At 44.8% G+C, this 14395-nt stretch overlaps 2 protein-coding genes across 2 annotated transcripts; one reads left to right on the top strand and one right to left on the bottom strand.

Moving 5' to 3' along the window:
- Positions 1–6104: 6104 nt before the first annotated feature.
- PtA15_12A489 (uncharacterized protein) lies at positions 6105–8961 on the top strand (the record flags this gene model as incomplete). The annotated part of the gene is made up of 13 exons (XM_053162102.1): positions 6105–6335; positions 6421–6737; positions 6837–7022; positions 7106–7138; positions 7201–7282; positions 7344–7407; positions 7508–7646; positions 7717–7726; positions 7792–8085; positions 8173–8206; positions 8277–8352; positions 8440–8596; positions 8722–8961. The coding sequence occupies 13 exons, from the start codon at positions 6105–6107 to the stop codon at positions 8959–8961; spliced, it is 1863 nt and encodes a 620-aa protein (XP_053026054.1).
- A 669-nt stretch (positions 8962–9630) lies between these two features.
- PtA15_12A488 (uncharacterized protein) lies at positions 9631–10955 on the bottom strand (the record flags this gene model as incomplete). The annotated part of the gene is made up of 2 exons (XM_053162101.1): positions 9631–10829; positions 10916–10955. The coding sequence occupies 2 exons, from the start codon at positions 10953–10955 to the stop codon at positions 9631–9633; spliced, it is 1239 nt and encodes a 412-aa protein (XP_053026053.1).
- Positions 10956–14395: the final 3440 nt, after the last annotated feature.

The raw sequence follows: 14395 nt of genomic DNA, 5'->3' as shown, positions 1-14395 counted from the left end.
CTACTTGAATCATTACAGTAAATTCCTTTTACATATTTATTCTCACATACTAAACTCTTTACATACATTTCTTATTATGTACTATGCCTATTGTACACCTTACATCATTGGATCTGTGCTTACCTCTTTCAGTAGTGCTCATCATTACAAGTAGTTACTATGTTCTCATCACTCTTCCCCATTAGTACATTCTTTTATTCCCATAACCAGCATTCCCCTTTCAGCATTGCTCATCATTACATACTGTTACTATGTTCACATCACTCTTCCTCATTTGTACAACCTTCATTCTCATAGCCAGAACTCCTCATTGTCTGTGCTCATCCTTCCTTCATATAAGAACTGTCTTTCCCCCTCACTTGTACCTCATGCAGAATTTATAGATAATTTTAGATACAGAAATTATAAGTGCCCATTCTCATCAACCCATTGCCATTGAACCATTGCCCATTGCTTTCCCCCCCTTTCAACCATTGCTCCAACTCTCTTACCCTCAGTAGTCAGTAGTGAAGCTCATAGTACTAGCTCCTAAGATCAAGCAGAAATCAGCCACACCTTTTCTTCTTTTTCTTAGTGTTACTCTCATCCCCTCAGCATTAGTCAGGAAGGCAGCCTCATCAGCACCCTTGCATAGCTTACATTAGTACTAGTGTTGCTATCCATTTCCCTTCCAAGCTCTATTCTCCCCCTTGAGTAGTTCCACACCGCAGAAGTCAGGAGGTGATTGCGGGTTTGACTGCCCCCAGCAATTTTTCCAGGGTTGTTCTGCGGGTCCGTTAGCGCGCAAGAAAGGAACCCAGGCGGCCAAAGTTTGCCCCCAAACACCCAGTCGTGGCTCTGTTAGAGATGCTCTTAGCAAAGTGAAAACAATGAACACCTTCATATGCATGTAAATAATATGAATTGAACCCCAAGAATTCATCTCAATTAACAAACAGTTCAAATTGAATTATGATTTGATTTTGGCCATTGTGTCTTAGTGGTTTCTACCGCTTTCCAGTTATGTTCCAGTTGACTTCTGCATGACTTGTGAATGGTTTATGCATGGATCCAGGATCAGTTTTGGATCATTTGTGGATTAGTTCCAGAATTTTTCATTAATTCTTGAACTACTTTCATCAAAGGCATCCAGCACAGTTACAGAGAAAGGGTGGAATATGGCACTCTCTGCAGAGTGCATCAAAATCTCCCCTGGTGATGGAAATGGAAGCCTGCGCTGCAAAGCCCGCACCACGGCTCATAACACTAACTTATTAGTAGAGTTTTACAGGACCCTTTATTTGCTTATTTGCTTACTTGCTTTATTGCTATTGCGGAGTTTGTGCTTGCAGAATACAGAGCTTGATCACCTGCGGATTATTACACTATAGATCAGGCTCATTGTGGAGCGCTGAATGCTAGCAGAACGTACAAGCAACAGTGGGCCGCTACACTATGGAGCTCCTACGGTGTCAGACCGTAAGCAGCGCTGTGAGGGGATGGTGCTGGAAAGCTGCCCTCATGGTGGTCTGTCAAATCAAGCAGAAATCAGGGATCAAATCTGTATAGCAGAGTGGTGGGGAATCTGTTTAGAAAAGCAAGGGGGATGGATACCCTTGGTGTTCATGTTAAGAGGAGAAAGAATCAAGAGTGCGGAGTAGAGTCCGCAACAAAGAGCGGAGAGGGATAAACAAGGTTTGAGGATCAGGGAATGCGTGCAGAGTAAGGAAAATCAGTGTGGAAATGGGATCAGCATCCAGAGGAAAAGACACGGAGTGTTGGCGGACTAAGGGAAAGACACAGAGTGTTGGCGGAGTAAGGGAATGATACAGAAAGAAGACCGGGGATACTGCCGGTGATGAAACTCAAAGAGGGATACAGGTGACTTGGCCAGGGATCAGAAAAGATGCTGGGGATACTGCCAGCAGATCAGAAAAAGGTGATGTTATTACCCTTGGATCAGGATGGAATTGCATGGGGGACAAAGGTCCAAGGACAGCGGAACATATACTAAAGGCCAGTGAACAGACGCACAAAAAGCCCTTGTTCCCGACGCACGTCCACAACCAAAAGACAAGGAAAATCCCACCCCCGCACAACAGGAAACACAAACAATTCTCCAACACAACAAGAGATCACTGCGGGAAAACAAAATACAAAGGAACAGAGAAAGAAAGGACTTCAGATCAGAGTGGAGAAAATATCACAAGACTGAAACATCCTTTGGTCATCTTACTCGATATCTGGAGTTTCTTGCGGCAGAGCGGAGGCAGAGGCGGGTGGAGCAAAGCAGGAAAGAGAGGAGCAAAGCGGAGTGTATTAAAACAAATAGGAGCGGAGTAAATTAAATGGAGGCTGTGCAGAGGACTGAGGATCTGGGGTGGGTGGTTTCATATGGCGGAGGCGGAGTTTATTTTGACAATTTTTGATGTCCATGGAGCCCTGTACTGGTCTGGCTACCACAACGCTAAACTATCCGTAATGTGCGCTATCCGCTAGTTTAGCGTTGTGTAGTGTGCTGTTAGCTGTAGCGCCTGCTACGGGCAGCTACGCTACACTAACGGGCACTAACAGCGCTATCAGCTGTTTTAGCATTTAAATAGCACTGCTACCGCTGATAGCGGCGATAGAGGCCCTGTAGTTTCAAGGGGTGCCTGTTACCAGTAGCGGGCAATCACTGCCCGCTAACGGAAAACCCTGTCATTTTTAGATTAGATCCGCTACGCTGCGCTGAAATACTGACTAAATGTAGCGTAGCAGCCCATCATTTGTAGAAGTGCAGAGCCAAGACATCAATAATAACTCAAGCCAGGATAAAAATTCTTGAATAAGGCAAAAGGGAACATTTCTACACCTTTACCAAACTTTTTTTCTACAGCAACCAGTAACTTTCCTGTGCGCTGCCAGATCAGGTGAATGTGGTGGGGAGGAGCTAAGAACACCACTTGATCCATGCTTTGAGCCTCTGTCTTTCACTTCTTCATTGTTATCCTCCTGAGAGTACTTGCTGGACAACATTTTAGAGGTTACTGGCTGGGTTTGGATTAGTTGAGCTGGTGGAACTGGATGTGTGGTTACAATGAGAGCTGATGAAAATGGAATGGCCAAAGAAACAAAATAAAGCCAAGGTTCTGATGGAGAAACTGATCAGTGGAATGAAATGAAGGAAGAAAAATGCTCCTGGGATGGCTAAAAGCTTGTTTATGTGGTTGAGAGTTGAATTTGCCCACAAGCACACAAAACAATCAACATCAAAGGATTAGCCAAGCAGTACCGCGCTTTGGGTCTTCCCAAAAGTTTTTTCACAACCAATATGGATTCTAAGTCATGAGATGGCCGGCAGACAGGCAAAAACAGTTGAATGGACATAAGATTCCCAAAATAGCTTAATCAAACTGGTCCCCAAGTGTTTGTGCACTTCATTCCAACCAAATTCAAACTGATTATTCTATCCTTCTCTCTCAATAAAAAAGGGGGTTTCAAAGTTGGCCAAGTGAAACTTGCATGCACTTTTGTAATTCAGTGTTAAATTTTATTCTTGAACACCAAGTTGCAAAATTTCATGCAGGTCACATGATACTAAGCCCCCTCAGCCTTCTTGAATATCTTTTTTCTGAATATGACAAGGGAAGACCCATTTGATGGAGATGATGTTGGGAATGCACATCAGCTGAAAATTGGTGAACTGCAGATTGAGGGTTGTCCTGTTGGAAGTTGGAATTTTTGGGGTTCCGACGCCGTGAGAGAACTGGACAGTGTGGTGTAAGTGTTCACACCGGTGCAGAAGTCTCAGGATATCCAAAGAATCAAGAGGGGGAATGCAGAGCAGGATATTCAAGGTTCTGCCCCTGAATTTCCTGGGGCAGGTCAGTTTGCAAGGTCTGCAGCGGGTGTAGTTTGATGTTCAGATCAATCATCAAGGTTTCTGGCTCCAAAGTTGCTACACTCTGGCATTGTTTTCCTTTCTCTTATTTTGTTTTGTTGTGAGGTCTGTGCACTTGTCACAATCACATGCAAGGAGAGGATGAGAACTCCCGTGAAATATGTCAGCAGTAAGGTCAACCGGCGGCAGTCAAGGTAATATTGGTCTCCCAGACCAATATGTATTATTTTGGGGAGACCAATATTGAATAATTCATCCCCAATTTACCATATCCCTTGGGGGGTTTAACCCCTTTCACAGTTTTGGACCTCATCACATCAAATAATTGTGTGATCAATTTCTAGGGGAACACAAGATACCCAACACCAAGGAGAGTCTTTCAATCTCATTCTATCTTTTTTAGGGTGTGTAATGGCGTTCCACTGTCCTTTTTTTTTATTTGGCTATAACATACTCTGATAATATTACAACAATCATTGCAACTCAACAACTAGAGAGGTTGAGGATTTGAAGAAATCAGACTTTCCTAGAAATGAAAATTAGAGAAAAGAAAGTTTCAGACACTGGCACCTGAGATTGGTTTTAAAACTTTCCCCAACAAAATTCCTAATTCTCCAGGGGATTGACATAGCCTGCAAGTCCCTCCTTTGGAGTGTCCCTGCAGGATGCCCCCCCCCCTCTGATTTGGGACTTTGTTAAGTTAGAATCCTGAGTCCTTTGGAGTCTGTCTATTTTCAGAGGCATGAGTCATGGGAAACCATGGCTTGAGGCAGTACTCAAGTTTGCACCTGAAGGGTTACACCAAAGGTTGACTTCAAGACCCCCTGAATTGTCACAATTCCCTCGCTTTGGAGGGCCCTGGCATCCTGGGCTGGTGCAAAGTGCAACCTCTGAAGGAGGGAATTGCAGGTAATCACAAGATTTTGGTGTAAGGGCTTTCACCCTTTTGGTGGGAGTTTTTCCCGCCCCCCTTTTTGGTGCATTTCCCCTACAAATACTTCATGCCTGTGGTGCCAGATTAAAGGCCTGAATTTTCTCTTCCTTTTGGTGCCAATCACATCTTTTTTCCTCCTCATACTATCCTCCCTTTCCCATTTCAAAATTTCTCGTTTTTGAGTGTTTGGCCAGAACTGCGTATATAAATTCCCCAAAATTTCATGTGGAGTTGATTAAGATACAAAATTATATCCTCCAACCACCTCCGCTGCTGGGGGATGGCAAGAATTGCCCTCTGGTGCACTTCTCACCATTTCCAGATAACATTGAAGCTGAGATTCTCAGCCGTCCTCTGCACTTCAGCTTGCTACCTCACAATGAGTGCGCGTAATGTCACTTTGATTCAAAAAATTCGGCCAAAGCCATGATTTTGCCGGAGCTCTCACGTGGAAGGATGCCGATAACTCATAAGCCTCCGATTGGGAATGGGAGATGCTTCGCATTGGGGTGCTCTGGACCCCCCAGTCCCACTAGTTAAGTCAGGAGACCCCGGCCATCCTCCCTCAAATTCGGTGCGCGTCTAGGCGACTCCGTCTGTGCATAGCCAGTGAAAATAAGATGCCATCCATCCGTTTGGTCGAGTTGCCTGCTGAGTGGCAATGAAGCTATGAGAATAATGTGTAATACGGCATTCTCACAATGTTGTCTACCTCTGGACGTCCATGTTCGCTTTTCCCCTCTTGCTTGCGTAGAAATGTCTAAAAAATAGGTATGCATGATATTTCTATGAACTAGCATTGAGCAGATTGCGGGACAGGTTTGGTGTTGGTATGTACATTTGACCCTCCGTCGCGAAGAGGGATGACCGAAACACTGGTTGACTGGAGCCTCAGGAGTTGGTGAATAAAAGCTCCCATCTGAAACTTGTATTTGTATGCTCTGAATGAGACGTACCACATCTGAGACAACTCTTGAAACATGAAGAGAGCATTTGTCGGAGCCCGCTTACGTCTGCATACAGAGCCTCCAACAGGCAACCAGACATAACACTATGTTCACTTCTGGCTGCAGAGCTTGCAGAAAAAAAGATTTCATTAGAATCATCATTCCATATCTTCGTCCCCCGAAAAATTGATTACAATTCTTATACATCATTCCTTAAAACCCACATAATGCCAACAGATCAATCCTACTAATAGACACGGACAACTCTATTTACGTCAGCACAGCCTATACTTCTCCTTTTCCTTCAACGCGGACCACCGGTAAGCGTTTCAAACCCGCTTACCCCTCTCACAACTTAACCATGCGATGCCGTTCATGGCAGGTACTGGTGACCATTATTTTGGGCGCAGGCATTAGCCACTACTCCGTTTCCATCAGCTTCAGCTTCCCTCGTCCCCAATTAAACAAGATTTTAGACGGAAGGCGACTTTTCAAAAGAGATGAAGCCATCCCGACCGCCCCTAGTGGAGGATACGCTCCCTCCCGTCGACCTTGCCCCGAAAAAGTCTTGGTCCGGCAGCCTTCAGTTCATGTTAGTTTTATAGTCAAATTTTCAGAGGATCCCATAAGCTGACCGATCAGAATAATCATTACATTTTTTTTAAAAATTTGAAAAGGGACCACTCAACTCCGGAGAAGCAGAATACGTCCTGTCTAAGGCTCAAAAATCTCTACCCCTCTGGCGCACTTATCTTGAGAATGCCGGCCTCCTGGGATTCAACGTTGACGAGTTTCTTTCAGAAGCCACACATAAAGGTGGTACCCCGGCTGTCACCTTGCCCAACTTTGGATTCGCGATTTCTGGCGGGGGAGCTCGAGCAGGCCTAGTGGGCGCCGGAATACTTAATGCGTTCGACAGCAACAACCCCGCGGCGGTCGAGGCCAAGACTGGCGGGATTTTGCAACTGGCAAATTATGCCGCAGGTCTTTCGGGGTATGGGCATTTCGTCATCATCATCATCATGGAAGTCAATCAAGAATGTCGGACAACCCAAAAGGTTAACTGGTGTACTCTACTTCCTGATGTTTTCAGAGCTTCGTGGTTGTTGGGAAGTTGGGCAACTGCAAATTTCCCAAGCTTCACTTCATTGAACCAAACAGTATGGAAATTGACCCAACCGGATGCGATTTACGATATCGCAATCCTCAAGCAAATCCACCGGGACCTGAAGACAGCTTCTCAAAAAGCAATGGCAGGCTTTCCAGTCAGCATTGTCGAGTGAGGATTTAAACTTTGCATGATTGACAGCCAACAGATGAGCCACAATATTGACTGGAACGACAAAATTGTCTTGAAAATAGCGCTTGGGCTCAATTGATAGTTGATCATACCATGTAAGTCTTTTGTAAAGTTAGTACCGAAAATCAAGCATGATTTGAATCCGTTCAATTTGCAGTAACACAACCCACCATGCGAATGCTGTACTCTTGTCTTCGGTGAAGGACTTACCCGGTTTCAAAAGTCGATATGCTCCCTTTGTATGTCCATTCACCTTTTCTCGTATGATCCACAACCAATTTCACCTGACCAAAAAAACAGATCATTATAACAGCTACTTCGCGCGAGAATGGAAAGGAAGAAATGACGCTTGACAATCCTGTTTGTGAGTTTACTTGTTTCAATCATGGCTTTCGACCAGCAATCTATTATCAATATACCTATCGTCCGATGTTGACTTGGTTTGCAACCCACTTGATGCCCAGATGAATTCACCCCGGAAGAGTTTGGAACATGGCATCCCAGTCTCAACGCTTTCATTCCTGTCCAGTTCTTAGGCACTAAGATTAACCAAGGCCAAATTTCTCGTGGCGATCGATGTGTGGTGGGATTTGAGTCAATGGGGTAGGTCCACGGTGGTGAGAAGTTACAAGACCGGCACCCACTGACAAGCTGTTATTATATTTATATCTAGGTTTATAATGGTCGGTTGCAGTTTCAGCAAAATTCAGGATTGGTATCCTCTGCTGATGAGCCTCATGAATCACAGGCCACGAGCAGTAACATCTTCTCCACTTCGGAGAAGACCAGCGATGACCCAATTTGGGCGGCGCTAATTCACAAGTTCATGAATTTCATGACCCGGAATGTTTATGATGAAGCAATCATTCCCAACCCATTCCAAGGTCTTGGATTAGGTTTCGGGCTGGATGGCGGATACCCCAGCAAAGACGACGAAAACCTGTACTTAGCCGACTCGAGTTTGTCCGGCGAAACGATTCCTCTATGGCCGCTCATCCAACCCAGTCGCAACCTCGATGCGATCATCACCGTGGATTCCTCGGTAAGTCTCTCCCGCTATCCAAAAATAAAACTGGTGAGACAAGTAGCAAACAATTTTTGAGAGCGATGTGCCTTTATCTACACCCAGAACCGAGCCAAGCCAAGTGTCAAATCCCGAGTTTGTAAGCATGGCTTGCGATTTCTTTGCCTCTAGAGTCGACCGAGTCGATGAAATCCTTACTCGCGCTTCAGATCCCAACGGCACCAGCCTCTACGCTTCTTATCGGAAGATTCTCCCGCCGGACTATGCCGCCTATCCCTTCCCCACGTATGTCATCGAGCTCTCCGACCCACCTCTGACTCGCTGCTCCTCACCTGAACCTAGACCCTTCACCTTTTTTGTTCTTTCTTGAAGAGTTCCTGATCCATATGGTGGGAACTTCTCTCGATTGGGATACAACAAGCGGCCGGTATTTTTTGGATGCGACCAAGCCTGCCCTCTTTTAATCTATCTTCCCAACTACTTTATCGTTGCGCCGACGGATGCGCCCACAACACAAATGCAGTACAGTGTATGTAAAATTTCATTTTATTTTTGCTTTGTGTTGGCGAGCACGATTTGGTCACAATTACTCTGCAATGTCTAATGCGCTTGATTTCCTACCTTTTCATCGGGAATGTAATGGAACGTCTCAAGAATACGGACATTGATGGCTACTTCAAAAATGGTTTTGCACTGGCAACTCAGACGCGGGCATCATCGAACTCGATGAGCGAAGACATGCAGGGCCTCTTCGACCGTGCTGGGCCATCGAGCTCGATTGAATGGTCTATCTGTCTGGCCTGTGCACTTATCGACAAACAGCAAAAGAGGAACGGTAAGAGGCGGACAGCACAATGTCAGAGCTGCTTCGACATGTATTGCGCCGCCAGATGATTTTCCCCGTTCCGTGCCTTAAATTCAAAACTACAATTAGTAAATCACTTTTTCTCTTGATAAGTTGCACATCAGCTCTTCTCAATCAATTATAAACTGTTCATATATGATCTCGATATTTCAATTTCTTGAGAAGCGGAAATATATCTTCATAGCTTTCATTTAGAGCTTTTCCCCTAGGACAATATGTCCTAACTTCGATCATCTTTTGATGTTTTTATTTTTGTTCGTGCTTTCAAAATGCTCAATTTTACCCTGTATCAAAAATTAATAAACCCCATTCCAAAATGCAAAGTTTGCTTACATAAAAACTCAGATGATCGTCAGTTCTACACGTCTATCTACTGTAGATTGATCATCGGGCGGGCATCGACATGGACTTGGGGCTGGTGTTGCACTGACTGGATTGATAAATGATTGGATTTATGAATGGTTGGACAAGAGAGTGAGTTCATAAGACAAACCAGTTTGGGTGTGAAAGCTCATGATAGCAGTGGCCACAGTCTCACAGCTCACAAATGGAAACGGACGCATGATTTTCATAGGATCAAACTCCTTAATGTAATCTTGATGTTAAAGGTTTCGACATGGATTCAAACAATAATCGTCTGGAAGGTACAGAATTTATACCAGAATGACTTTGGGGCATGAGGTAGTTTAGGAATAAACTTATTTGAATGAGTCTATAATGTCCACGAAGTTTTGAGTGGCCACAAGGAACAGCCCATGAAATGTAAGAGACCACAGCTTGAAGTTGTTTGCGGACAAAGAATGATCTATCTCAAGGCTGGAAGGAGGCTCGCGATGGCGATCCAACATGTCTAAAGATGATTGAAGGTATCTTCTGGCGTAGTTGACTACATGAACAAAACCGCTGATGAACTCGGGGCGATGGTCTGCATCGTCGGCCGCCCTTAGGCAATTTCCCAGGTTCACGACGCTTGCGGGGAATGTGGCGGTAGTCCTGAAAAGCAATTCGAGCTGCTCGGAGCTCATGTCGGGAGATAAAGTGAACGGCAATGGATTGGCGAGTGGGCTGCATAATGTTTTCATAAATAGCCTGGTTAGTTTGATGATCGGGAGTGCCGAGTTGGCAAGTCTCACTACCTGCTCGCTTGGAACGTCGCGGTCTGACTGATCGTCCGATACCTCAGTCGAATCGCAACCCTTTCCGGAGTGATTGCTCAGTTCAAGCACTATCAACAATGCATTATCTAGCACATGCGCTTCCTTCCGCCATTCTTCCTTCATAATATCAAAATCGGAGCGTTTCGACCATTGTACTAGGTTATCGATGAAATTCCATAAGGACGTTCTTAGCCTGTTCAGCTCCATCCTCTTGTTAGCCAAGGAGCGTAGACGTTTAGAGCAATATGGCTGGCAATGTACAAACTCCCAACGTTGGATAAGCTCGATCGACGTTTGAAGGAATAGTTCGCAGAGTTTATCGTTGATCAGCTCGTTCAATTTCCACAGCATGCGAGTCGTCCGAAATCCTTTCAATTCTTTGGATTTATAGTCATCGGTCCCACATGTGGCCGGCGAGGTAATATATGGTTGTGGGGAAATCGTGGCAATGGATGATTGGATAGCTTCCAGCGTATCGTCAAGGCTTGATAGGTTCTTTAGGATTAGTTCGAGCTGCGAGATGGGATCCTCTTGTAAATTGGACGCGTCTAGCGATAGCGAGAGAGCAGATATCCGATCCCTCAACGAAGGTAGAAAGCTCGACAGTATCTGGTTTAGGAGGGCGGCCTTCCCGTCGATTTTACTGGCCGACGCAGCTTGTCTTTCGGCCCCAGCAGGGTCCACTTGGCACACGACATGATGTTTGTCGATTAGCCTTCTCAGCGTCGCAACGACCAGAGCTGGTCAAAATCAGAACAGTTGGTGGACAGACGGAACTCTAGTCAATCTCTATGAGATCGGTTGATAAACAGTTGAACAGGCTCACAGGTCTTCTTTAACGTCAAGCTTTTGGTCGAATCAGACATTGTTTTCAAGTTTCGGCAATCTTCCTGGGCAAGCTCCCGCAAGTTTTGCCAGGCAAGGTTGTTCAAGTCTTCGTCCTCGCAGTCCTAGGAGTCTTCTTCGACGAAGACCTTGCAGTCCTACCCAGCCTGTGAACCAAACTACGTAACCCATCCGGCCACCGCCTAGGTTCTTCGACTCTCTGTACATGGATTGTAGACCCCGCAAAGCATAAAATCCGCCGTCGGACATGCCGGACCCCTGTTCTCAAAGTTACATTAACATAATTTCATAAATAATAACAAATGATAGAACGATTCGCAAGGATTCGGGGTGATAAGCTTTGCCTCGTGGGTCGCAGGTTGGTCTTCCATCTGCAGACTCGCAGATCGACGCAGATCGTCCAAGCTGCAGTAAACCCTCTGGCCTGCAATCTAACATGTGACCTGACTGACAGGACAGGACAGGACAGGACCTGTCCCTGATGACAATCAAAAGGTTAATGGAAAAGTGGAGGCTTTCTGCCTTTCATTGTGGTCACCTGTTCACTCATGCTCGTCCGCAACATCCACAACTATAGTCTATCCACGACCATCACATCTGCACCTATTTTTGAGAGCTTTCTCCACTCTTCTCAGCTCCCACGCCCAAGGCCAAATCATGAATTCGGATTACCGCCTCCCTGCTATAATATTTTGATTCAGTGTTGGGCCAGCAGTCAAGTTGTGTCCTAACTTAACACAAGTCCCCCCTGGTGGGAGCGCTGTGGCTGGCGGCGAAGCCGCCCCTCCCGCAGGGAGGGACTTGTGCATTATCCCAAATTTTACGCGGGAGCAGAAAGTTCATTTGGCTGAGAGGTTTTTAAAATTTTTATAGCTCCTCCCCCAGCCTCTCCACCAATATGCCCTATCTGTACCCTATGCTACTTTTCTTTCTCTACATTTTGGTCTACTCAGATTTTTTCTATCTCAATCTGTTGACCTTTTCAAAAGATCAAAAATGCACAAGTCTTCCAAATGAGGCTCCACTTGTTTGGGACTCCAGGAGTTGTTTTTCTGGCTACAAGATAGATAAGTGGCTCAAATTGATTGCAAGAACAGAACCTACAGCTCTGTGTATTCAGTTTTTCTATATTGGTTGGGATTTTTAGTGTAGCAGATCCTTTCTGCTCCTGCTTAAATCAAGACATAACTCATAAGCCTCTCCTGCGGAGAGCCCTCCGGGCGGGGTCCCCCGGACCCTCCGTTCAAGAGGCTTAGTTAAGCTAGAGTTGTGTCAGACGGCCGAAATTCCTGTGTAGACTGGCAGCCTGGCCGCAGTGCTCTGTGCACCAAATCTCCAGATGATTGGCAGGGAAGCTCTGGAAAAAATTCTTCTCTAGGATTCTTCCCCAATCTCCGTTACTTTACTGTTGAACTTGAAGAGATGCTGAAAGTAATGATTGACCGAGTTTGGGGAACCCAAGATTAACACTCGTATCTTTCATTTCCTGCATACGGCCGGGATAAGGCTGAATGTCACAGAATGGGACATAAGTACTCATCTGATGCAGAGCCGGAGACGGCAAATACCTGAGGCTGGTGGGTCGGTGATCACTCAATCCATTTTTGTATGTATGTAAATATTTATCTTCTCATCCTTCTACGCTCGAGGTCTTCACAAGCAATATTACTTATGTAGCTCATGGTTGTAAGTCTCACCAATAAGCAATCTTTCCCACAGAGAAATCAATCCAATGAAAATTCAGCACTGACAGGACCCCGGAAAACGTGGCCAGAACATAGTAACCAAAATGTATGAATTTCTTAATGGACAACAAAGGGGGAGGCTGATGCAGCAGAAATATGTAGCTGTGAGTAACACAAACACACTGATTAAGCTCAGAAATAGTGGAGGCACACCTGAGAAGAAAACAATGAGAGGGGTGAGGCCGTGAAACAGTATGAAGAAAGTGTGGAGCATACCTGAGACCAAGTGAATGGAGTTTAAGTGATGATTGGAGCAATGATTGAGATGAAGGAAAACAAAAGGGAAGGTAGATGGTTGAAATACTAAGGCCATGTTTGGCAGCATCATTACTACACAATAACTAATTGTGGAATTTCCCTTTACAAATACGTAAAAAAACATTTTTTGGCCTCATCAATTTGAAGTAAACTGTAAAGCTTTATGACAGTGTACTTACAAAATTTTATCCTAAAAAATGTGTTTTACAATCTGTAAGGGTAGTGTGTTTTAAGCATTATGCTTTGTAGTATCACACTGCTAAACATGGCCTAAATCTACAGGGTTGCACAGTCTCATCATCTAGGTTCAGAACCATTTGGTCCAAGTCCGCAGCATGGTAGATGAGATTATGCTTGGCCTATGCCTCAAAAGAATCCACCCCTGTCTTCTCAACTGAACAAATACCCCCCTCCAAACACTATCTTTCTGATTCACCAATCTGGATTCTTTTCCAGACCACAATGAAGGCAGTGCACAGCACACTTTTCCCTTCCCCCAACTGTCTCCACCTAGGATGGTGTGGAACTCTCACACAAGTGTAAGCAGACCTTGGAGGGTATATGTAATATGTAACATGAAAAGACAATTACACAGGTGCTTGAAGGGCTGCCCTCCTGTAAATAAAATCTAGGATATTCACTATTATTTTAGTGTGTCATAATCTTCTTGAATAAGCTTTAAAGTTTGCTGCAGTAAACTTCATGAGAATTTAGATCATGTAATTTTGATGGGGAGCTCTTAATTTAGATGGGAGAGGTGTGATCTGAGATCTGGGAGATTTCTTGTTCTTCCCATTTGTCACTGATATAATCAGCAACTAGGGTTTATGGGCGGCTACGCCTCCCTGTGACTGCTGGTGTAATATTCATTGACCGCTAATACAAGAAATGTATGCAGGCAGTTATCCTTATAATATTATGCCAGGAAGGTGTAACACCCCAACAAATACACAACATAGGCAAGGTCTGCATTTGGAATCAATGATTCCCCTGTCTCTCACATCCATAACCTTGCATGAAATTTTTCCCCCAAAAATGGGAAACTGAGTTCCATGGTTGTATGTAGCTCTGTCACAAGTGACATTTCCAGACAATTTGGCCGTTTTCCAAGTTGGATCCTCTACAGACCTATTCAGTGTAGTTAACAAACATGTGTTGACATAGATTTTTTTGGGATCTACTTAAGTGGTGGTCCGCTTGTTGTAGCGCGGTTATGATTTTGTTATGTATGTAGAATTCACATAATCTTTGTCTTCAAAAAACCCGGCAGACTTGGAGGGACATCGTAAAAGGTGTCAGCCTGGAGAAGGGTACATACATAAAGAAGTGGAAACAGCTTGAGATCATCAAACTGAGGCAGGAATTACTTATTCAGGATTGGAGAATGATCCTATCCTGGACACGGTCTCATAGTCCATTGGAGAAAAATCCCATCCCGGCAAGACAATCAATTTACA

Source organism: Puccinia triticina, chromosome 12A (assembly GCF_026914185.1).
Source record: "Puccinia triticina chromosome 12A, complete sequence".
In the NCBI taxonomy this organism is placed as follows: Eukaryota; Fungi; Basidiomycota; class Pucciniomycetes; order Pucciniales; family Pucciniaceae; genus Puccinia; species Puccinia triticina.
This window is presented reverse-complemented; position numbering and strand designations above follow the sequence as displayed.